Source organism: Dermacentor andersoni, chromosome 4 (assembly GCF_023375885.2).
Source record: "Dermacentor andersoni chromosome 4, qqDerAnde1_hic_scaffold, whole genome shotgun sequence".
NCBI classification, from domain to species: Eukaryota; Metazoa; Arthropoda; class Arachnida; order Ixodida; family Ixodidae; genus Dermacentor; species Dermacentor andersoni.
Genome location: NC_092817.1, coordinates 87,924,409 through 87,949,949, shown reverse-complemented (window position 1 = coordinate 87,949,949; position 25,541 = coordinate 87,924,409). Strand labels below are relative to the sequence as shown.

The 25,541-nt window shown below is 45.4% G+C and overlaps 1 protein-coding gene across 2 annotated transcripts in view; it reads left to right on the top strand.

Annotated features, from left to right (window-relative positions):
• The window catches only part of LOC126536805 (cell adhesion molecule Dscam1-like), a 505,486-nt gene extending 481,491 nt beyond the window's left edge, over nucleotides 1-23,995 (top strand). Inside the window, exons 18-27 of one of the 2 annotated variants that reach the window (XM_055074009.1) lie at nucleotides 2,510-2,608; nucleotides 3,386-3,571; nucleotides 6,192-6,491; nucleotides 7,578-7,763; nucleotides 8,415-8,734; nucleotides 13,153-13,225; nucleotides 14,592-14,615; nucleotides 16,669-16,732; nucleotides 17,342-17,460; nucleotides 20,527-23,995. In XM_055074009.1, coding sequence (XP_054929984.1) covers nucleotides 2,510-2,608; nucleotides 3,386-3,571; nucleotides 6,192-6,491; nucleotides 7,578-7,763; nucleotides 8,415-8,734; nucleotides 13,153-13,225; nucleotides 14,592-14,615; nucleotides 16,669-16,732; nucleotides 17,342-17,460; nucleotides 20,527-20,588 — 1,433 coding nt within the window. In that variant the 3' untranslated portion in view covers nucleotides 20,589-23,995. Of the gene's footprint in view, nucleotides 1-2,509; nucleotides 2,609-3,385; nucleotides 3,572-6,191; nucleotides 6,492-7,577; nucleotides 7,764-8,414; nucleotides 8,735-13,149; nucleotides 13,226-14,591; nucleotides 14,616-16,668; nucleotides 16,733-17,341; nucleotides 17,461-20,526 lie in introns of both variants that reach the window. The other variant, XM_055074008.1, reaches the window with a different exon arrangement.
• Nucleotides 23,996-25,541: the final 1,546 nt, after the last annotated feature.

Genomic DNA, 25,541 nt, shown 5'->3' with positions numbered 1-25,541 from the left:
TGCGCCTTCGTGGGATGAGGCAATTGGGGCAGCTCGAGGTTACCGGGAAGCGCAAAGCCAACAGCTCAGGCTGCTGGAATGTGTACGTGGAGAGGTCTCCTTGCAGAAGACATGTTGACTTGACGAGTACAGGTGTATCAACCCATTTGGTGATACACCATCGCGGGACCCACAGCGATGGGAGTGGGTCAACCAGCGATCCTTCATTTAAATTTAATTATTTTGTTCTTTTTTCTCTTTATGAAGATTTATTCGCAATCCCTGTGAAGGTGCTGCACCATCCTTTGTGCTTCTGATGTGATTCTTTATATGTTAGGTCATTACAGCGAAAAGTTCTGTGTGCTACAGCTGGGGCCGATCGTGTCAATTTCCGTCCGTGCTTCGAAATAACATAGCACCGCGATCCTCCTGGTAATTATGTGCAGTACAGCCTTCGTCTCTCGCCACCGGAGTACAGCACTCGCTCCGCATGCAAGGCGTCACGCTGCGGTACGCTGTGCAAATTAGTCGTAAACCGTCATCATCATCATCATCATCAGCATGGTTACGGCCACTGCAGGGCAAAGGCCTCTCCCATACTTCTCCAACAACCCCGGTCATGTACTAATTGTGGCCATGTCGTCCCTGCAAACTTCTTAATCTCATCCGCCCACCCAACTTTCTGCCGCCCCCTGCTACGCTTCCCTTCCCTTGGAATCCAGTCCGTAACCCTTAATGACCATCGGTTATCTTCCCTCCTCATTACATGTCCTGCCCATGCCCATTTCTTTTTCTTGATTTCAACTAAGATATCATTAAATCGCGTTTGTTCCCTCACCCAATCTGCTCTTTTCTTATCCCTTAACGTTACACCCATCATTCTTCTTTCCATAGCTCGTTGCGTCGTCCTCAATTTAAGTAGAACCCTTTTCGTAAGCCTCCATGTTTCTGCCCCGTAGGTGAGTACTGGTAAGACACAGCTGTTATAAACTTTTCTCTTGAGGGATAATGGCAACCTGCTGTTCATGATCTGAGAATGCCTGCCAAACGCACCCCAGCCCATTCTTATTCTTCTGATTATTTCAGTCTCATGATCCGGATCCGCCGTCACTACCTGCCCTATGTAGATGTATTTTCTTACCACTTCCGGTGCCTCGCTACCTATCGTAAACTGCTGTTCTCTTCCGAGATTGTTAAACATTACTTTAGTTTTCTGCAGATTAATTTTTAGACCCACTCTTCTGCTTTGCCTCTCCAGGTCAGTGAGCATGCATTGCAATTGGTCCCCTGAGTTACTAAGCAAGGCAATATCATCAGCGAATCGCAAGTTACTAAGGTATTCTCCATTAACTTTTATCCCCAATTCTTCCCAATCCAGGTCTCTGAATACCTCCTGTAAACACGCTGCGAATAGCATTGAAGAGATCGTATCTCCCTGCCTGACGCCTTTCAACCGTCAACCAGGTTAAACCGTCAACCGTAAACCGTCAACCAGGTTAAAGAAGTCAGGCGAGGCTGTCTGCTTCCTATGACGTGTAGACGTGCGGCTGCGAAACGTAGTTTCTTGGCATCAGTCCCAGTGATACAGAATTGTGGTGAAGCTGACTTCGTTATCCGTTGTGGTTGCCTTACGAAACCTTGCTAGGAGACCCGGCCTTGAAACCCTTTGGACTTAACAAAGAGACCCAACACGATACCAGACAATGCAGTAGTCGCTGTGAAAACCAGGATAAAAGGAATAATATTGAGGAAGAACAAGCAGCGAACGGATAACAAAATTTGGGTTATCTTCATTGTGGTAATTTCATCATTTGTCTACCAGGCCTATTGCATGGTGTTTGAAATGCAGTTGTGACGGCCGCCCCAGTACAGTGTGCCTCTGTTAAGCCTCTTTTGCATCTCGTCATCGCAAGTTCACGCAGATGGTCATTATATGCTTGTAACTCAGCAGCACACTTCGTTACGTAACTATGACCTTTAAAAAAAAGGGTATTAGCAAGAAGCTTCCTGGTTATTTCCCCTCCCTACTAAATTCGTGGTGCCCATAACCTCATTTTCTTTTTTGACAGCGCTCCAGCGCATTTACGCTGCGCTCATAGAAATTACAATGGCCCATTGTAATTTCGGCTATCAAAGGCATAGGTACGCGCTTAAAGTGGTGCATTACATAAGGAAAAAATGCGAATTCTTTTTCTTTTTCTTTTCCTTTTTTTTTTTTTTTTGAGCGAGAGTTCCGCCATCTAGAGTGAATAAGCTAAAGGATGCGTCCTCACATAGGTGGTTTTCGCGAGCTTCGTTTACTTCTCCACAGATCATTTGTTCGACAACTTATTCTTGTCGTGGCAAATTAGGTGACTCACGTGTCATTGTTGCACAAAGGAGAAAAGTGTTGGGAAACATAACGCATAAAGCTTTTGTTGACGTACGGTGTTGTCACAGTTGTTTGCCCTTTCCCACTTTCAAACTCTCTCATTACAGTCACTACGGTGCGATATTTGCGTTGTCTGGCTTTTTGTCTGTGTGCCCGCAGATCCCCCACCGGCACCTCAGCTGTTCGTTACCTCGAAGTCGTCCTCTACGCTCGAACTGGAATGGAAGTTTACTGAGGCTAGCGAAACACCTATTACAGGTTAGTACCAGCACTGACTCAACCTTTCGAGCGCGTTCTATAACTTTATTCCACATTTAGTACAAGTGTGAATGTACATTCTTTTAGCCTATCTTATTTGCATTAAGCACAATTTCATATGTTGTGATGGCTTGCTTGTAGTGTATTTTTATCTACCTTTCTTTCTCTTTTCTTTAATGTATACCCAACTTGTGACCGTATAAGTACTTGATAGCTACACAGACAGTGGTACAAGACAGGGATAAGACAAGACACAGACAGGACGCACTCCCGTGTCCCTGTCTGCGTTAATCAGTGTTATAACTTAGCTACTTTTGTACACTGCCGCGTTGAGTTGCGAGGTATATCGACATCCTCAATCACACAACCGTTGCAACTCCTCTTACGTCCTAATTACCAAGAGGATAGAAATATGTTTCCCAAGATAAGCAACCAATTAAAATGAAGACAGCGTTAGTAATTCGACAAGCGCAAGCACTTCATTAAGCGCCTGTTCGACTACATCTGATATTTACGCTTTTTATATTACCACCGTTGGCTTTGCTTTTGCTACCACGGAAGTTCGTATTGGGATATTACTGCAAGTAATCACGCCTTGGTTATCAGTAAGGCTCGAGCCGTGAGACGTCCGCCATGAGTGATAAGGTGCGGCAAGCGCAATCACACCTAAAATGGCGCCAAGGATGCTTAAAGCAGCCTACATAGCTCGACTTGTGTACTTGAATTCCGTGCGCCACGAAAACTTACGTTCACGCACTGTACATACTTGTATTTCAGGATATGTGGTGCATTACAAGAGCGAGTACGGGGAGTGGCAAGAGACGCAGGTGAACTCCAAATTGAGCAAGCACCTGCTGACAAACCTGATCTGCGGCAACCACTACCAGATAACCATCACTGCCTTCAACTCGGCAGGGAGGGGAGCACCAAGTGAAACTGTCAGCGCCGAGACCACAGGGAGAGGTGAGATACAAACGACACAATCATTACACACTGAGCTCGGTCCACATCCATAAAAATTATTTTACGTAAGACCGTTTCGTGACCCGACGGCGCTTGAGCACCAGCCGTTCACAATAACGAAAGGGACGATAACGAAACGGTGGTCGTGGCGTTGTCCAATTAAAGATCGCACTTATGTGGAAGAATCTGTCAGAATAATATAGGTTCATGTCTTTACAGGAACTCTCCTTTTACGGAGACTTATATAGATGTTTAGTCTAGCGTTTTTTCTTCCCCTGAAAAAGATCGTCACCCCCGTGACCTTCTCCTAATAAACCAATTAAATTTTGTGACGCACGCTGATTCAAACCTGGGCCCTCCGGCGAGCGTCTTGACTACTCATCCGACTACCGACATGATTGGCGCAGCAGGTTGTAGAGCCTAGTTCGTCAGGTAATACGTACGAACTACTAATGTATCTTGTGAATTTCAACACATGGTTACTGGACATCTTTTGCGGAAAATCCTTATCGTACGCAGATATGGCAAGATATTATAAGTGGCAGTGAAAACGGAGAGGGATGTATTTTAACTGCGAAGCTTTCATTTTCTTTCTTTTGACTAGTCGGAGCCAAGTTCAAAGCAACCACTTTACTTTTTGTATGTAAAATTCATTTTAGATTAGGCTTGTGTGATTTGATACCCTCTTCAGTAGCACCTCATCAATAGCCTCGAAAAAGGACAAATTCAATCAGCTAGATTTGTAAGTAATAACTATAATTCATATTCAAGTAGTTCTGAAATGAAAAGGACATTGGGATGGCAGCCATTAACAACAAGAAGGCCGAAAAATTTCTGCTAATACTTATTATAATAAGAATGCCATTAATCCCCAAGAATATCTCTCAGAACCGACGTACGTCTCGCTTCGTCGAAATAATTGACGAGAAATATCAGAATACTCACTCAAAACGAACACTTTTGGTAGTTCGTTCTTCGCAGAAACCATACAAGAATGAAAGCGGCTCCCAGACGATAATGTTAACAAAACTAATAATGAACTGCTGGGTATGCGTAGCGTACGTTATGAACCACGAACAACTCGCCCTAGCCTCTACCCTAATAATGAACTCTTCTGTTCCCTATGATAAGGTCGACATCAATAATGTCGACAACAATGTAATAATTCCTCCGAATCGTAGTTATTGTTTAGAATGTATGTTTCTGGTAATTTTGCATATTCTGTAGAATTTCGCATAAATTGCGTGTTTTTTTTTTAGATATATATCTTGTACAACAATCTATTGCTATATTGTATGTCGTGATCCCTGCCCCCCCCCCTCCCCCTCCCCTGCGCAATGCCTTGTGGCGATGTAGGTAAGGTGTAAATAAATAAATGAAACCCCTGTGGTGTTTCCGGTGAAGTGCCTAGATTAGGTTATTTCTTTCGGCTCTGAATAGGTGGAGCTACAAGCGGTCATATATCGCTTTACTGGGAGTGGATATATTATTTATGGAATCATTCTTTTGCAGATTCTGCTCTCAGAAAATGTTTTAAATTTGAATCGTCAAGCTTACAACTACGTACCTAAGTAAAAAAAAATAAACATAACACTTCGACAACCTGCAGAAAGCAGATCAAACTTGATAGAGTATACACTGATCAGACATCTATTAAAGATATAATGATTTCGCGTAAGCTGAAAACTAATACATAATATTCGTCCGCTTCCTATGTTCTGATATATATGCAGTTCGCACAATTGTGCTATCTGTTCATGGTGCAAAGCTACGGAGCTGCAAATTTTCCGATTCGATCAGTACTTATCTATATATGGTTTTGGTGCGAAAGCATCAAATGGTCCGTTGAGCGAAAAAGCCGGCGTCTGTCTTCTGCAGTGGCGAAACAACACCTAAATTTCCATTGAGTGTGACGCCACGTCACCCTTGCTCCCGCTCACGGAACCCGGCACGCAGTCCCGTATCTCCCTATTTCACCCCCACTGGGCTTAGCTGCTGCGTGCGCTTGCCAGCCCTTGGGAGTCGCGGCTACTTGCTGCGTCTCCCATCGCACAGGACGTGAATGACATGCGACGTTGGCACCGCAAGCTGCTGCTGCTTGCTGGTTCGGGCAGTACCGCCATGGTACATTACTCGCAGCACGAAACTCGAGGGTAATGCTTTCGAATTCACAACTCATAAGAAGTGCTTAGGTGTCCTCGAATTTTCTTTATTTATTCTTCGGCACCTTTCGTAATGAAAATGGTGCACGAAATGGAAATTCCGGCTCCTGCAACCGGTAGAAATTACCTTTTTCTCCCAAATGAACCACATCTCGCTTAAATCGGATTAGTGCACGGTTTATAGAACACGTTTGCGTTCCTCGTGCACTGGAACAAGGAAATCGAAATTGGCCGCGGGCTAGAGCTTGTTTCTTTTTTTCTTTTGTAGTTATAGGCTGAAAGCATGGCTCATACTGACGAGCGGGATTTACCACAGAACGAGATTAACACTACACACAGCAAGAAAGAATAAAAGAAACAAGCAATCGCAAAGCAAGCCCTGGGTGACATAGCAAACAGCATAATTAGGCTTCCTCTTTATAATGAGAGCGTTTCTTCTTCCTCCTCGGACACCCCAGGTCCGGTCCCACCTCAGGACAAAACCCAGAATGTCCTTTCGGCCAACTCGACGTGCATCTCTGTGAACCTGGACGGTTGGAGCGACGGCGGCTGCCCCATCACCTTCTTCGTACTCCAGTACAAGCCGCACATGCAGCAGGACTGGATCCTGCTCTCCAACAACATACAGATGGCGCAGTCGCCCGTCACGCTGCCCGACCTAGCGCCCGGCACGTGGTACGACATCATGGTGTCTGCGTACAACGACGCTAGCGCCACTGAAGTCGAGTACCGCATTGCCACGCTCACTCTCAGCGGAGGTGAGTCGTATGCACGTCCCCAATGAATGTAATACGAACACTGCCATAAATGTATGAACACAAATAGCGCGAATCCAAACAAGACGGTGGTTCGTGCAGAAAGTTGAGACCTCGAGTGATCGACACTGGTCGAACAAGGAATGTCTCAGAATCGCACATGAGATTCAATTGCACCTCAGGAGCAAGTGTACTGAAGGCAATAAAAACGCTATAGAAATGCAACGTAGTTTATATAGCGACTTATGTACGTTTGGACAAGGGGGTCTTTATCAGGGCCCTGATGAAAGCGCCCTAACGACCAAATACATGACCCCGTGTTAAAACATTGGCTCCAGCCCGATACATCCCTTGTTCGACCACTGTTTATTATAAATAGGACGAATTAACCACGAAAATTGCTTGGTAAAGCTTTTAAAGAATATATTAGAAAGCTTTTGTCAGTCCATGTTTCAGTATCACTCAGGCAATAATACTTTATTTGTCTGTATTGCACCTGCTCCGTTTTGCGCGATGAACAAATTTATTGTACTGTCAAACGCCGTCGTGCGTCAAATTGTACATAGGCCAAACAGCTCGCAGCTTTAACACTATATAGGCTGTGAGAGCAATTCAACGGTATGAACCCTATCACAGGCTCTAATCTTGCATTGCACTGCATTCAAGTGTACCCCGAAGTTGTCCGAGATACAAATAATTTGGCGTAACCGTGACCAGAGGATAGGGCAAATCGCTTAGGCCTTTCATACCCACCGATTGGGCAATTTGTGCGTCAGCCGTGTTTCATTAGGTTACGTGGAGCGGCTAACAGCTTCTGTTGTCGAGCGTATGGTAAGTCTGTAGGCGAGCCGTAAAGAATTTTAGACCGCCATGTCATTAGGATCGTGGAAGACCCCACGACAATGGGCTCGGAGCCTCGAACAGAGGTAATACTACCGCGGATGCTGTCCGGCGCCTCTCACGTGCGAGTCTGACACCCTCTGACGTTGTGCGTGCTGCTGAAGAACGGCAACGGTAACGCGCTTCTGTTGCAACACTTCCGGAGAAACGAACCTCGCTCGCTTACATCCATGTCGCAATCCGTTCCAGCAACGGTGGCGCCCCTGGCGGCTCAGTCCCAGGAGAGCGGTGGGTCCCTGTTTCGTGACCCAGCCGTGCTGGTGCCCGTGGCCTGCGCGGTGGTCGTGGTGCTCGTCATCTGCCTGGTCGTGGGCGTCGTGCTAGTGCTGCGCAGGCGCGAGAACGTCTACGACACGTGCCACACGCAGCACATATGTGAGTAGTCGAGAGCAATGGCAAAAGGTTAGCCCACTGTAAAGGTAGCGCCTAACTGGTAGTGGAGCCAACATACCTGTAATACTTAAACTACGATCATGTTCTTTGTCTGCTTTATGGTTCTTTCGAGCACCAGAAAACGGGATAAAGGCTGGGGACAAGAACACGAGAACTGCACTTCTAAACTGTCTCAATCTGCTTATGGAAATAACTTTCCTTTGTTTTGGAAAAATAGCTTCCTTTGTTTATTGTGAAAGTGTATCGTATTCGCAGATTAACTAACACGGTCAGTGGTAGCGCTGGTGCTTATGCTCATGTAGCCAAATTCTCGTCTGCTTTCAGGCATCTTCGACTCATTTTGCCTCTACTTATTGAAAGACCTCAATAAAAGCGTATTCGAGAAACTCAAGTTATCACGTTAGTCGCTACGCAATGTCTGTATTGTATCGGCCCTGCACACACAACAATCGTCACTCTTGGGCCAATCTATATTGCCGTGCTCCCTCAGTTCGCCTCCTTTCTCCTACCGTATGTTCGCGCTCGTTCTTCCGGCATTACGGTCGGCGCTTCGCCGAGTGAGACGGCAAAACAGTGCAGTCACCGCGCAGTGTTTCTTCTCCTTGCCGTAATCGCTTCCCTTCGCGCTCGCAGATTCGAGCGAGTCCGTGCGCAAGACGGACAGCATGTCCATGTCGGCCTACCCCAAGGACAAGCAGCACTTCTGCGACTCGTCCGGAGACGAAGGCGCGGCGCAGCGCGAGCCGCTCTACTACCCGTCGCCGTACGCCACCACGCAGGTCTCGGCGGCCGCGTCGTCGGCGATGGTCGCCGGAGAGATGTGCGCGTCACCCGGACGGCGGCTGGCGTCGGCAGGCGGCGGCGACTTCGGCAGCGGCGGCGGCACGTTGCAGCGGACGCGCTACGGCGGCAACAGGACGCACCTGTACGACGTGCCGCTCAGGCCCAAACAGGTACCCGAACTGCTCTGCACCAGGACGTAACCGAAGGACATAGCCGCGGGTGTTCTGCTTACGTGTCTACACGCAAACCCCGACCCGAGACACTGTGTTCTTTTTTATTTTTTATTATTCTTGTTGAGACGTGGCATTGTTACACGACTGTGTATGTGTGTGTATATGTATGTATGTGTGCGTGCTCTTTTGTACGAGAAGTTTTGCGAAGGAAAAAAAATTGTATGCAGTGGTTGACAATTGGGACGAACTTGTCGCAGGCGCTCGATAACGGAACTTCTTTTTCTGTCGCGCGCTTGCGAAACTGCGAACGCCGGTTCCCCGACGCGTTTGCTGATAGAAACGGTGTAGCGTGTTCAAACGCGAAGTTGTAGTCTCATCTGCATTGACGCTTCAACTAGAAAATGAGGCGAGACGTACATAATGCTTGTATACATTAACGCGCCGGCGAATGAAAAGTGAGTTCGAATGGTAATTATGTTTGCGTGTTGGTGTCTTGACCAAACTTGTCATCATAATGCGCAGTAGCATGAAAACAGCATGTTGGTCTTAAGCATGTTTTTTTTTTTAAACGCCAACCTTACTAATAACGGATGAACACAACTGAAGCAAGGGTGCGTTTCAGTCGGACTCCAAAGAAACTGTGGTACAATGCATTCAGTTTCGCTTAATTTTTTTGTTATGTAGAACTGAGCGACACCATTAGGACGTTCCTGCGAACGGCTTGTCGGCAAGTTAATCGAATGTTGTTATTCACATGGTGAAATCGCCTTGAAAATTTCAAGCAAATTTCAAGCAAACAACATGACGTACTTTTTAATGCTCCTTAAAGAAGTGTAACTAAGGGCAAGTATGGACCACAAATGCGGCTAAGATGCCACTCTTATGAACTTTTGAAAGCTCATTTAAGGTTGGTGCTGGGCTGGAATAAACAGGAGTGAATGAAACTTATTTTATTAGCTCTACGTTTATTCGGTGACTGTAAGAACAGGGTGAGCGCTAGCAAAGCCCCTCCTTGTATGCGCCAGCCACGTTCAATCAAATTAAATTTGAAATAAAAATTTGTTCTAACAGATGTATATAGAAAAGCGGCACCGTGTTAAATTTTGCGCACGAACGAAAGAACGCACTGACACGACTGACACGCGGCCCCTAGCAAGATTTGCACAGTGTTCTGTGTTTATCTATGCGCTTGAACATTGAAATGCTGCAGGATGTGTTTTCACGTTGCCATTTTTTAAATTGACTGTACTTTGCTTCGGATGCTAAGCAATGTAACTAATGTTGGATATACCGAAGTTCAGGGTTTATAGAAGGTTATATAAGCGACTGGCTCAGCTAATACTCTCTCATGCACAGATATATTCCTACAGCTTATATTAACGCAGCTGTACGTGTTATTAGTTTGAGTAACTTTTTTCAACAGGAAAGGCCGTCTGGTAGTAGGGTTAGTGCCCGCATTGATGTAAGAATTCATTTCGCAGTGTCGCGTTGCAATGCATGGCAAATTGCCGTCCAGTGCGAAGCACGTAAGTAAGTTAACGAACATAATATCAGTCAAAAGGCGATGGGGCGAAAGAGGGGCAACCAAAAAGTGTCCACGTCTTCATATTGCCTTTATCGGTGTCTTCTGTGTGAATAACATATTATGAGCTCAAATATTGGAGTCGCAGGAACACGACATTCCCCTAAAGACGTGAGTCGTGTCCCTCGTAGCAGCGAAGTGGCGACTCATGCCGACTTAAAACCTCAATTACTGGAAGTTATAAGATAACAGCGATTAGAAACATAATCCTGATAACAACAACGCGAGATTAAGGGTAACTTCGTCCTTTCGTTCACACGTTCACACATATATATCACACAATAGTATCGTGATATATATGCGGCTCTTGTTGAAGCATATGCTCAATGAAATTATCGCTGTCGACTGCATTTCCCTCGGCAACCTAGAGTTATACGCCAATGTTGTGCCTTTTATGCGAGAGATGAACAGTTTTTGTGTGTCTGCCTTCCATTACTATCAATGTGCCCATTTGTCCAAAACGCGATAGCTTCGCATATGACACTTGGTTGAATCTGCTGATATATGTCTAAATTCATATAAAAGCTGAAAAATCTTCCAACAAGTGTTTGTGCTTTATCGCTCGACGGTGAAAGCAATTGCTGGTGTGACTACGTTGAGAATGACCGAGTTAGACCTTCAGTTTTAAATGTGTTCAGCGTCAGGCCACCTGACATGACGACGAGTAAATTTGAGTGTCTGCTAGGATTACTAAATAAACTTGCAGAAAATGTGCAGCTAGGGTACCGTCAGTTGTTTCTGACTTCCTACAGATATTTACAGACTTACAGAGACTAGGTATACTTACAGAATCGGCGTCACATCAGTAAATGCATTCGCTTACATCTGTAACGTTTAATGCTTGTCACAAACGCATGGTTTCATGAAATATGCACGTTCTCTTATTTCAAAACGAACTCAAAGTAACTTTCGAAGGTTGCTTGAAGTGCATTTCCTTCATGTACTGTTATCAAAATCTGTATGGGCATCTGAAGCTTAACGTGTGATTAATGTGACTAATAGTTAACTTTTCTTTTACGTAAAATTCTTCGTTGTGTAGACATAATTGATAGTCGTGAAGAACTTCTATTGCGTTACATGTGGACTATTCTTGAGCGTCGTCCAATTTTTTGGCGATCGCAATGTAACCAGGAAACTTGACATTGACTTGTCCCACCGATGTGCTAAGGCCATTACACGCCGAGCGGGTATCAAAGCAACTGAGGCCACGCATCTTCGGAGATAATGTGGGCCTCAATTAGAAATAAACGAAATGGTGCTAAAATAACACTGTGTCTCAAATTTTCCGTCAGTTATGAGTTTCGGTCATTGTACGTACCAGTCAAGCCGGACTTCGTTCATTGGCTGCGGTACAAGACCATACTTTGTCAAAACATCTACTACAGGCTAGTCAAAAGCGAGCTCTTGATATATCTGAAACCTTACAAAGTAGCTGAAAGTACTACATTGAGGGGGGGGGGGGGGGGCGTAGTTATGAAGATAATCAGTCTTCAGATGATGACAACGGCTACAAACAAACAAAACAAAAAGGTATGAATGACTTAGTTCTATATGCTAAGGAATCGTAGACGCAGATTGTACAAATATTTGTCCTGTTTACCAATAAGCTGACTCATTCCAACGCAATAATAATTAAGGAGCCCTGTGCACACGACACTAATAAACCTCTCTAGGCACTTCATGAATGAAACGCCTTATCTTTTATCATTGCTTGTTTAGCAACATCGAGAAGACGCCATTAACAGCTAGGTTTAATATAGTAATTCTTAGTAAAATATGTATGAAATATCGGAAATTAACGTATTTCATAACTCGACAAGATAATGCGTAGGAGATTTTTATGGAACTGCTCAGCTGGTGTAAAAAGCGTGTGATTTGCAGAACGACATCGTTTCTCAATTACGAACATTTGAGGCTTCGAAGAAAAGTGGCTCTAAAAGAAATAAGGCTCAACATTTTAAGGACCGTAATGTTTCGGTTTGTATCTTGGGCTTAAAAGGACCCTACCACGCCGTTTTCAGGTCGCCATCTTTGCTCTAGATCTATTTCTCAGCATGCCATAAAACATAAAGCAAACGGAATTACGAAAATTGACCCACCCAAACCAAATTAATCGGCCCGAGGAAAATCAAGGTACAAGCAACATGACAGTTACCCTCCACACTAATGTTTGCTGCTTTAAGTTGCTCATTTCACTTCCCCATGACGTCATATGGCACCACCCAATAGCAGCAGGAAATTAGTGGAAGTCGGCGCGCCATGGTTGTCAAACCTTCTCAGCCTGTTTATGGCGTTCTATGGCGTTTCCGTGGCTTCCACAATCGGGCGGCGCGCGGTCCGATCTCGGAGTCCATGGCGTCACTTATATGGTTCCAATAGCTCCCGCGAGGTGGCGTTGGCGCGCCAAAGTACTCGGCTTGCGGTACGTAGTTCCGGCCGTGGTTGCAACAGTTTGCGCGTGACTCTGTAATATTTAAAATGGTTGCAAAACGTAATGTTACAGCTTTTTTCGCGGTATTCACTATGTGGTGCAAACGTAAATCGCACACGCTTTTTAACCAATTATCATAGCGGCACTTTCGTTCGTCACGTCCTGTCCACGAAGTACACCAAATCGCCGCACCGAGACGATGCCATCGGTTCCGCTCAACAATCTTTCCCTAGCGCGTTGCAGGGACTCTTTAATGCATTCGCTTGGTCCCTGCCCTAAAATAGTCCAGAACCTCTTAACAGGCATTTAGATCCCAGCGTAAGAATACCGCAGTTGTGCGGCACTATAGGCGAGGACAGAATGGTAAATCGTAGCTCTCTGGTGTCTCCTTTGCTTCAGCAGAGTGAAGACTATACAGCTTATGCAAGGCTCTGGATGCAACCGCTTCCCACAGGGGCGTTCAGTTTAGATCAAGGTACGCTCTTTGATTACTCTACCCACGTAGAATCCCAGCCGTAGAGCACTGCATCTTCGCTTCTATATTTTTTTTTATCTGTGTTTCACTCTCTTAGATGCGTTTTGTCCTTGTCCTAGTGCCGCACCTGCACCATCGCTTATAGCATCGCACCTTGCAAATACACAACTGAGTTTTACGAGCGCACAGGCAACATATATATATATATATATATATATATATTGTCCGATGCCAGCCGCACAGATTCAATGGTTCCCTCGGGGACATATCGACTTGATGCTTTCAACGTGATTGTTTTATGAATTCCTATCGTCAGGTTTTGAACTGCTTAGCTTTCTATATTATTTTGATGCTTTCCTTTTTTTAGTGTGCACGTTGCTAGGATCGGCCACCAGGCACCAAATTTGATTAAAGAGTAGCGTGATTGCATAAAAAAAGCGCAGAATCTTAGAGTTGTTAAAAATACGCAACGCTTGTTTGTTTAGGGGCAACTGCCATGATTTACAGATAAACTTGAATATGCTTGTGCTTGTATTCTCTGTGTGAAGGTTTCAAAATGGATCTCATTGGTCCAAGTGCGATTTTTTAAATCAAGGAATACAGGCCTACAACTTTCGCGAGGGTTCTAGGTTGGGCTAGATAGTTTCAGGTAAGCATGGCGTCACATTATATGCGCTGTTCGCCATGATCAATCATTAAGCGAGGGAAAAGAAAAGACAGCAGAGAAGAAGGAATGATTATTTTAATTCTTGCTTCACAAATGGCTTGGAAAAAGTTAGTTATAATATCTATAAATTCAGTTATCTTTAAATGCTGATTGCACGACGTCTTTTCAGAAAGGCGCGTCCTTCGTCCTAATTACCTTTTTTCTTCGAATGATCTGCGTGTTCAGTCATTGTATTTTTGGCGTCACCCAGCCTCTTCATGAACTGCTATACACCTCGCGAGATGAATAAGTTTGTTTACTACCCTCACTGCTGCCTGCTTGTGATGCACTTATTGTGTAAAAACCGCAAGCTCTATCTCCATGTCTGATCACCGCAACTGGCACCATTCTCCGTATAGTAACGTCTTTTGCAAGTGTTGTTTTGGAGTTTCTCTCCGCTATTTTTCCCGTCTTTCATTTCTCTTTACCGTTCCCCCAGTGCAGGATAGCAAATTAAAATGTTTTCGGGTTAACTTCCCTGCATTTCCCACGCCGTTTATTTCGCTCTCTGTGTGTGTGTGTCTCTCTCTATCTCTTTTGTTTTGGAGCCTATGGCTAACTTTGTTTAAAACGTCGGGCCGCTTGACATGCAAAGACCCGTAGTACATTGCGTTTCATTCGGTTGTCACGTGTGTGTCTGTTTTCTTTCTTCTCTTTAAGATGGAGAAACGGACTTGTACGCAGGTAAGACACAAATGTTTTGCTTTCTTTTCTCACGCATTGGTCTCATCACATGGCATGGCTTGCAGACTGGTTACTTAGACATTGTAGCTATTTAGGTAGTAGCTATTTACTTTTAACATGTTTAGCATTCCTTGCCTACTTCAGGTGTTTTAAAATCTATCTATCTATCTATCTATCTATCTATCTATCTATCTATCTATCTATCTATCTATCTATCTATCTATCTATCTATTCATCCATCCATCCATCCATCCATCCATCCATCTAGCTAGCTAGCCAGCTAGCCATCCAGTCAGCCAGTCAGCCAGCCTCTTACGCCTAGTTGTCTACAAGGCCTCAAGCTATATGCTCGTCCTGGTCGTGATGCCATCGTGGTTGTTTCAGCTTTGTCATCTGGCTCTTAATCTGCCGTCGTAGTCACGCCTTCTACGCCAGCCCAATGGTCTAAGCTGTCTAGTAGCTTGTGCCACTAGGTATGTGCTCGTGGACGTGATGCCGTCGTGGTCGTTGCATCGTCATCACTCCAGCATTGTCATCGACTCTCGTCGTTCCGTCGTCGTCACGCCATCATCGTCATACAGTCGCCATGCATTCGTTGTCATACCATCGCCGTGATGGCGTGTGGTGGTTTCATCATCGTCACTTCAGCTTCAACATCCGACTTTCGCCAAGCCGTCGTCGTCACGCCATCGTCTTTATACACTCTTTCCGGTACAGTCTTTGTCATCCCATCGTCGTCATACACTCGTCGTCATCCCATAGTCGTGATACCGTTGTCATGCCATCGTCGTCATTGCGTTGTTGTCATTGCATCGTCCTCAGGCAGTCGCAATCGTGGTCGTACTAAGTCTTCGTTGTCGTACCGTCATATTCATTCCAATTTCGGCATACTTTTGTCGTCATACCATCATCGTCACGCCATCGTCAAGTCATGGTCCTCATGCAGTCTTGGTCACGCTGTCATCGCTATACCATCATCATCATTCAGAATCGTCATCTCATTGTCCCTATGCCGGCATTGTCATGCCGCCTTTGTCGTTGCACCAACGTCATTCCTTCTTCGTCATTCCATCGTCGTCATACACTCGTCGTCATCCCATTGTCGTGATACCGTTGTCATGCCATCGTCGTCATTGCGTTGTTGCCATTGCATCGTCCTCAGACAGTCGCAATCGTGGTCGTACTAGCCTTCGTCGTACAAGCCTTCGTTGTGGTACCGTCATGGTCATTCCAACTTCGACATACGTTTGTCGTCATACCATCATCGTCACGCCATCGTCAAGTCATGGTCCTCATGCAGTCTTGGTCACGCTTTCATCGGTATACCATCATCATCATTCAGAATCGTCATTTCATTGTCCCTATGCCGGCATTGTCATGCCGCCTTTGTCGTTTCACCGACGTCATTCCTCCTTCGTCATTCAATCGTCGTCATACACTCGTCGTCATCCCATTGTCATGATACCGCTGTCATGCCATCGTCGTCATTGCGTTGTTGTCATTGCATCGTCCTCAGACAGTCGCAATCGTGGTCGTACTAAGCCTTCGTTGTGGTACCGTCATAGTCATTCCATCTTCGGCATGCGTTTTTCGTCATACCATCGTCGTCACGTCATCGTTATCTCATGGTCCTCATGCTCTTGGTCACACTGTCATCGTTATACCATTATCATCATTCAGAATCGTCATCTCATTGTCCCTATGACGGCATTGTCATGTCGCCTTTGTCGTTCCACTGACGTCATTTCTCCTTCGTCATTCCATCGTCGTCATACAGTTGTCATACAGTCACCGTCATGCCATCATGCTCACGGGTTACATTTCTATGCGAATATCGTGGTAAAGGGGGCCAATACAGGAGACAGTGTTTGTTGCATGTAGCCGAAGTCTCAGAATGACCACTGCAGATTTTTAAAAAACGTGACATCCGCAATACGGTGTGTCGCTACACATTACTTGAATGCTAATCGCATTACCGTCGACAGTCATCGGGAGATGGGGTCTGCCGCAATTTTTATTGTATTAATTATCATAGAAAGAAATCTATTTTCAGATTTTGTAGAATTTGTCGGCAACGAGAGCAAGTATTCAAGAGGAGAGGAAGTTTCACATTACAGGTAGGTAGTTGGGTGTTCTTTCTTTCTTTCTTCTTTTCTATATCATGTTTGACCAAACTATCAAGTACGGACATCTTATTCAGACTCCCAAAGAAGTGTTACGGGGAGAAACAAACCCTCCCTCACAGTTATTTGCTAATGTTGCTCAACGCTTCCAGTTCCCTCTCTGAAAGCAAACATATCAACCCTGTAATAGTGTAACGATGTGTTCCGAAAAAGACAATTACTTAAACTCGTACGCTACGCCTATGCTAACCTATTTCCAGTAAGGCACAGCGTTACCACTCTCTAAATGGTGAAACATAAATGGCGACCGGTATCTGGCAAGCTGTCGACCTCAAATTATACGTTTGCGTCGTGCATTCTTGAAGCAATATATGGAATCTACGGTTTGTCGAGTCGCTATAACGCTCGATATTCCGTACATAAATATCAGAAAACTGTGTATTTCAGTTTCTATCTTCGAAAGGTCCAAGAAGTCGTATTGAAGCTGGATATTTGTTGTTTTTAGAGCTCAATACCATAAAGGTTTCTTCTTGAGACTAAAACCGCCCCGCGCACACTTGCAAAATTGAAATCTTTCTCACCGTGCATTGTCTCTTTACACAGAAGCCCAAGAAAATTCATCAAAGCAGAGGTGCTGATGAGTGGTGAAGTGATGGACATGGAAGAGCTCTCAGAGGCCGAATGCGATAGAGATAGGCTTCGATACCATATGTCAAATCAAAGTGAGTCCATCCGTGCACCATTTTGTGTATTCGAGACACACGTTACATGTTTTCGCTGATGCCAATTGGGTTACGCTGAGGGGAAGATAAAACGTTTGCCCTCCTCCCTCTTTTTTGCCAAAACAGCTTTAGAGAGTACCACACTAATCGGTGTAGCCATCTGAGATACCACCTCCGAAATATCCGGCTCAGAGTAAAGTGAATTGTTCCTTCAGAACGGAGATACCAAAGGCCCATACCTGTTTAGCTGTATTTCGCGCAGCGCTCGTCAAATGTCGCACTGACGTTATATGCGAAGTAGAATGTCTCGACATCACAGCGCTGCTATCGAGGCATCCTTATGCGGATACCTATGCCCATTGGCGGGAGTTGCGCCGCCCTATAAATATACATGCGACAGCGAAGCCGCACAAGAGCCACCCAGAAATCGATGACGCCGCCGTGACTTTAGTGATGGAAATTAATATTGTCACGGGTAGAGATATAAATGAAAAGTATACTCACGGCGCTATTTGTTGAGGACACTGAGAACACCCAATATTGCGGATAGTATATCCTTAAGCTCCCCGTCGTCCTTCTCACAATGACCAACGTCAACGTTGTCGTAATGCTCGCAGTATCGTGACGACGTTAAGGAATCGGTAAGGTATACAAGGCGCTATCAGAGAGGTGTGAGAATAGGCTATGGTGTCTAATATATACATATGTTATATGCTACAAGTTCTAGTAACTCTAGGAGGGGGGGGAGATTTTCCTTCTCTTTACATTTATCATTAATCAAGACATTTGCCTAAAATCAGCCCTTTGATGAATGAAAATCTACCGTAATATTAAAACCTACCGGACGTTAGGCCGTTGAGCGAGTTGTTAGTATCTGTGGCTCGAAAAACGAGGCAACGAAAAAATGGACACGAGAGGAACAAAAAAGGCAATACAAAAGCTTATCACAAACTTATAAAACGTCGCTGTGTTTTGATATCCTGCGCTTTGCTTTCTTTCATTACCAGTTCGTTTCTTCTGTGGATGTGGTTAGAAATGTCATTTCGGTATCACAAAGAAACTGTCACTCAAGCCTATTGGCAGCAGAAAGTGCGCTGCTGTTCTTTGAACGACCCCTTTTTTTTTTCTAAACAATGTATATCAGTTACAATAACAGCGTTAGTGCTGATGTATAATTGGTTCAGAGGAGCACAATTTAAATACGTTAAATTTAATTGGCACAATTAATTAACGTTTGTCTGTTGATAATATTTTATATACGCTTCACTGCTCATATATGCACTACACAGCTTAAGATGATCGCTATACGCGACAGAACTCATTTCATAAAATTCTTATAACCAGTATTTGTGCAGGCTTAGCGGAGTCGGTTATCAAGATATTGCGTCAATTTGACTCTACGAAAACAGATGGCCCAGTTGTTCAGGAAGAGGCGTGATGCAAGCAGGCACGTAGAGAGAGAAGTGGTTCTTGTGGGAAAGGAGGAAAGGCTGGCACTATCTTCTGCAACCCGTGCGGGAGCACGGCTCAGCGCCAGCAGGGTGGGGGCGATGGGATTAAAGAGTTCGATGCAGTTAGCAACCCTCTCGGCAGCTGGATTGTGAAGCTCACAAAGTACAAAACATGACATTACCGGCTGCGACAACACTGCTTGCCAACACACTACACGCGCTGTTGATTTCCCTATCATGATGCTGGCTAACAAAACATTGAAAAATAACCATCAGCTCCTTTAAAACTATAAGGTTGGCTTCGTGACGTTTTTCCCAATCTCTGTCGCGTACTTCATCAAAGCGAGGGCCGAATTTGACCACAATAATCGTGAATAACGCGTCCGTTAAAGGAATTGAACTGTGCGAAAAGAAGCAGCCGTCACCATCATGGGGTGGCTACGTCTTTTTCTTTTATTTTCATTTCAATATAAAAAAAGTACAAGACGGCTTTCCGTCAGGCAAATATCGCCTTCAAGTTTGTGTCAGCAGCATAAGCCAGAATAGTGATAATAAGCTTCGTGAATATTGCTAATTGTCGTGAATATTGCTTACTGTCGTGAATATTGCTTACTGTCGTGAATATTGATTATTTGTGTCTGTCCAGAAAGTCTTGTTCACGAATAGCAGAAAGACTTGCTATAAGCGACTGCTTAGCGCTCTTAGTGCAATATATATTTGTTAAGGTCTGTAAAAGAAAAGTTCGCAGCTAAATTTAGGCCGAGACACAGGGGATTCGGTCGACTGGGTGCGCTATAGGGCCTCACGTGACACCAGTGCGTACAGGTTGCCTTGATAGTGGCATCGAGGCGCCCTACAAGTGCTCCCTCGTTAGCGAGGGTTTTGATCGGCAGAAAAGCTGAACTGTGGCTGAGATAGTTGCTTGAGGGACTTTGACGTCCAGTGTGGGACACATGGAGCCTTTGTCACTTTCTCCCTCTTTCTCAGCTCTTAGGCGCCCGTTCCTGCATTGAACGTCGGCGTTCCTCGGCGTCCTCCGCGCGACTGAGCGAACGAGCGCAGCGAAGGATGAAAGAGTGAACGCGGAACGCTGCGGGGGATGAAAGGCGGCGATAGCGAAGAGAGCGCGAGGAGGAAAGCGGTGGACGGTGCAGGGGAACCATGAGGCGGAAAGCGGAGGAGGAAGGTATACATATATATGGGGAAAGCGTGGGAAGGAAAACGTAGTATCGCGCAAGACGGGCTCCGCGGCGACGACCGCTACGAGATGGCGCCAGAGTAGCGCGCCGTCGTCTGTTCACCAATGACGCCAAAGATAAGGCATGCGGTGAGTGCGGCCACCATGGCATATATGGAAACAACCTGCTGGATGAGTGGAGGTCTGTCTGCGGCGGCTGCTGTGAATCGCGCCCACGCGTCACCCACGCGATGCCTCTCGCGATCTCCGGATTAGCGAGGCAGTTGCGTCAAACTTCGCTCCGTTTGCAATGTGCCGCACGAGATAGATTGTCCGCGTCAGCTGAGCTGCGCTCAAATTTTGCATTAGAAAATATCGTAATGGTCGGCGAATTTTTTTTTATGTAACCTACTCCCCCCCTTCTTTTTTTTCTTTCAGACACCCTTGCGAGGAGTCAACAGGATCAGTCATCATATAAGCATTTCACCGAGGTGTTTTGAACTTTGCCGCCGCTGCCTTGTTTTATACAGTGTTAAATCGAAAAAGAAAGACCAACTCTAAGCGGTCTGCATCGCCTTAGAAGACCATTGCATCGGTGTGAAATACTGTCATGATAGTGAGACATCATAGATATGCATCTGAATAACGCATAAATGTACTACGACTGTCCTTTATGCGACAGCTCTCTGTTTAGGAATCACCCATAACAGCATACAAAAAATGAAGTTCTCCCCGCTTACATTGCGCTAGACGCGCCTTTAGCCAGCTGGAGTTATGTTTGGCACAATCTAATAAACATTCCCAATAATTTGACGTATAGACTATGTGGGAGACAAGATATTTCTCAGGAAACACGGAGAAGCATTGAAAAGGCGCATCGCTAATTCGAAGTATAACAGTTGCGAAAGATCGGCTTCCAAGCGCAAAGTCAGGCTCGTTCACTGCGTGAACTCGGAAACGCGCCATATGTACAAATTTTCATATGCGATTGGCCTAGGAAGACGCCTTTACTGCTAACGAAAGACAAGTACAGCGAGAAAAAACAGGAACGATAAGGGCGCTGTCCTCACCTTTCTTTGGCGGTAACCATGTCGTGCAGTAAATACCAACTTGGCCAACTTGAAGTTCTTCTGAAGGCCTCGGAAGAGGCTGGCTGTACAGTTGAAGAACCACGAAAGGTGGCACTGTGCCAGCTTCTACAGCGCGTAAACAATGCTTCCGTCATCAACCGGACCTGAAGCGCGTAAGAAGCGCAAGTGATCTGCTAGATGGTTCCCTCTAAGAATTACCTACACTGCATTTCTTTCTTGCCTTAAATATTGGCTAAAGAGTCCCTGTAACACTTCTTCTTCCAAACTGAAGAACACACTGGAATGCGTTCGGTGTACACCCGTGCAATCTTTTATTTTCCTTCTTTTTTTTTTTTTTTTTGATATCGCCCGAGCGTCGACCGCAAGGCGTGTCAGCGGTCTTGTGGCGGCTAGGGGTGCCGGGATCGCCAACAGTATATACAGCACGCAAGGCGATTTCCAGTGCAAATGTCATCTGCTGAGACCAGATTATAGGCAAATGCCTGTTTGTTCTCGCGTGCCACGGTCACTACCTTCTAATGTATGAGCACAAATTATAAGCTAAGAGGTGGCTTGTCACTGACTTTATAGTGCCTATAAATTCCAACTTCCGTCATTTCCGTCTATAAATGCCTGTTGCTGTGTTTAGCAACCGAAAATGATTTTTTTTTTTTTTTTGGGGGGGGGGGCATTCTCTATTGCGATAGCAAGTATGTGGACCCTCCAAGCGAATTATGGCCTTTGGCATCGATGTCCCCATGAGGTTCCGCATCAAGTCCAGGTGCGATAAGATCGCGCCCCTCATGCGGTATAGGCTGTAGGTGCGAGAGAAGGCGCGCGAGGCTGAGCTGAGAATGGTGCAAAGTTCATTGGAGGTACTGTCGGCTAAAGTTACGTGGTCGCCTTTTTTTCGGCTCCTCCGCTTCTTTTGTGGTTGTGGTAACATACCTGCCAATGGCGACTCGCCTGAACTCTGCAGTATGATGATGATTAAGGTTTATTGGCGCAAGGGCATCTAAGAACTCTGCAGTAGACTAGCAACTAACTCGGCTCCTCTGCAATAAACTAAATATATGCCTACCACACAGCTCTCCCCCACACTTCAACCATTTTCCTACCGTATCTTGTATTTTTCGTGCTTGCTCCGCTTGATGCGTCCGTGTAAGCAAGGAAGTTCGGCTATTTAACATACACTATATCTGATCGTATAGCGTCAAGACAAACGTATCAAGCGTGTTAGCTGCAGAACGTGGATTAAGTGCGCTAAAAATCCACTCTATAGCCATCTGCATCGCTGTTCACTTAATGAGTGCCCCTCACCGCTTCAAGGCCGCTGACATGCCGTGCGGTCGTCGCTCACGCGATATTAGTAAAATATTGCGACGGTGTATTTTAATGAATATATATCATAAAGAAATTTTTGATAATATTTTGTAATAATAAACGTGGTGCAACGCTTCCTATGCTTACCTTCCCCATTACCTTTCAAACTTTTTCTTTTTTTTTTCTCTCTCTCTCTATATATATATATATCTCATATGGGGGGGCACCGGTATAGCCACTGCACCTTTCTTGCGTTTTCTTCGTTCCGCGGGGAACAACTGATAAATTACTCAAGGTTGGCGTCTGACAAAGGTGCTGGAGAGCGTCAAAGTAGCCGCGACAGGACGGGCGGGACGCGTCAACAACCGCCACTTCCACGTTTGCCAGAAGATCGGGTAGGTGCGCACGCGCGCAAGAACTTTCGCGCGGCAGTAACTCATTGTCATTAACGAATTTCCCAATGGCTCTCTTCTATTGGACAGTCGCGCGCTGGTCTATGACGTCCCAGGCTGGACATAATAGAGGAGGCCTTGAAAGCCTCGGGTAAGAGCGAGCTATCGTTCGTGCGAGTTTGTGGACTCGCTGCCATATGTAGCAGAATAATATTCCACTTATATGATCATGGCAGCATTGTCTACAGATCGCGAACGTTTTTGTTTGTTTGTTTGTTTGTTTGTTTTGTAGCGGTAAGAAGAAAGTGTTGCACTGTGCCTCCAAGTAGAAAAATAAGGGCATTATTGCGGCAAAAATAGTAAGAACACTAATGAAAGCTAGGGAACCATGCGCTATAATCGGTACACATTTCAGTAACCACAGACAGGCTATCTTTTTCAGCTTTCGTACGTTCTTTCAAACCAGGAGTCCTGGATAAATCTCCAAGATGGACAACAGCAGGGCTCTCTTCTCTGCGTACATTGGGTGCACGTTAAAGAGCCCCAGGTGGTCAAAATTAATCCGGAGTTCCCCACTACGGCCTGCCTCATAATCATATCTTGGTTTTGGCACGTAAAACCCCAAAATATGAATTTTTATCTTCTCTTTTAAGAACAAGTGTGCCATTCGGCATATTGTCTTCGATGACTCGCGTGCTCTTTGGAAGACTAGCACACAAGTACCGGCGTTCTGTTGGCGACCTTTTCATAGAAAAAAACAAAAAACACTCAAGGGACGTTACTCGAAAAGTGCTACGCTAAACATGCACTGCCAAGTCGTAGTGCTCGTTCGACAGTCTACCGAATTCATACGTCTAGCGTTCGTTTCTAGTAGCTAGCTGTGCATCGTAATTCCCCAATACTACAGCCGTCCGAATCCCCAGCCAGAGAATAAGTCGGGCTACAAGCGTGAGTGCTGGCATTGTGAAACCGCTTGTTGTATCTGAAGCACTACATTACAGCTTTTACTGGGTAAATGGGCTCAGTACTTGGCTCGCGTGCGTCGACGTCCAAGTACAAAAACGTAGACTGTGGTATGGTTGTTCAGCGTGATTGTATTAATAAAACATTAATTTTCTTATACTTACGTTGTTCAGTTTTCTTTTGAGAAAAATACACCGCCGCATGCGGCGCCCGAAGGATTAAATAAAATGAAGTCGTCTGCGCCACAAGAAACGTGATCTACTGTATGCGGCGTGAGGCCACGATGGTAGTCGAAGCTCTAAAAAACATTTCGACGAGCACGCACGCTATTAATTTTTTTTTCAGGCCCATGATATTCATGTTAGCACTTTCAGTAATGAACACAAGCCCGACCTGGCGGCTCCCGCTTGTGATCGCTCTTGAAAAGGTAAGATGCTACACATGCTATACATTGTTCAAAACGACTGTTATATTCTGCGTTTTGTCATTCATTTGTGCTTAGTCGAACTTTCTAAAAGTCGTTATTTTTCGCTATACACAATTCACCATACACATCTGGAGCATTTGATCTCGGCTCCTTGTCCCCTAGACAAAACCAAAGGTTAAATAAGTTGCTTGCAGCCTGCCCACTCGAGGTAACGAAGGGTACATGCACGGCGACTCTGTGAAACAGTGAAATAGCGCGCGACACGAGACGTCGGAAGCACAGTCGCGGTGTGTCACCTTCCGCTGTTCTGTGCCCGTTGCGCTACCTTAGAAAGAAAGAGTGATAAAGGCAAAGGAAAGACAGGGAGATCAACCAGAGGATATCTCCGGTTGGCATACCTAGGTGTACCGGAGAAGGGGGAAAAGGGGGCGATAGATTAGAGAAAAAGAAAGAAAACAAAACAGAATTGCTCATGTGGGCGCTGTCACACAGTCTGCAAAGGTGTTACATAGTCATACACAGTATCAGTGTCCCACTAATACATTCTACGTCACATAGTGCACGGTCACAACTTGTCACAGAGTCTGGCACATATCTCTTAAATAACGCAGCACCATCTTCATAGTGGCTCGCGTTGATGTTTTTGTATGCCGGTTTCCAGGAATTTTAATTTCTGTGTTTGGGCGCTGGTCCAATTGATCTAGCGTGGCTGAGAAGGCTTCTCTAAGAGGGTTGAAACGAGCGCACTCGGAAGGAAGGTACGCGATCGTTTCGCTGCACCTGCAGAAGTCACAAAGTGAGCTATTGGCCATTCCGATCAGAAAGAAGCGCGCATTTGAAAATACCACTCGAAGCAACTGACAGACTAGAAGGGTGCAGTCACGTCCTGGGAAGTCGGACGGAATACGGAGCAGTACATTAGGGTCCAGAGTATGAAAGCGTGCGCTTGTAAAGTCGGATGAATTCCATTGAACCAATTTGAGGTTACCCACAAGCGCGGAAAGTTTTATTGCGCGTCGACTATAGTAAGAGGAATGGCAAAACTGTTGAAGCCTTCATGGGCAGATCGGGCAGCTGCATCCGCTTGACCATTTTCATGTATGTCACAGCGACTTGGCAACCATTGAGATATTATATCGTGCCCTTTGTTAACTAGTCGATGATGGACTTGTCTGACTGACCTCCAAGACGAGGCGCTCACGTGATCCGTGACGTAGAGCGGAGAGTAAACTACGTAGGGCTGCCTTGGAATCACAGAAGATTGACCATGGATGGGGT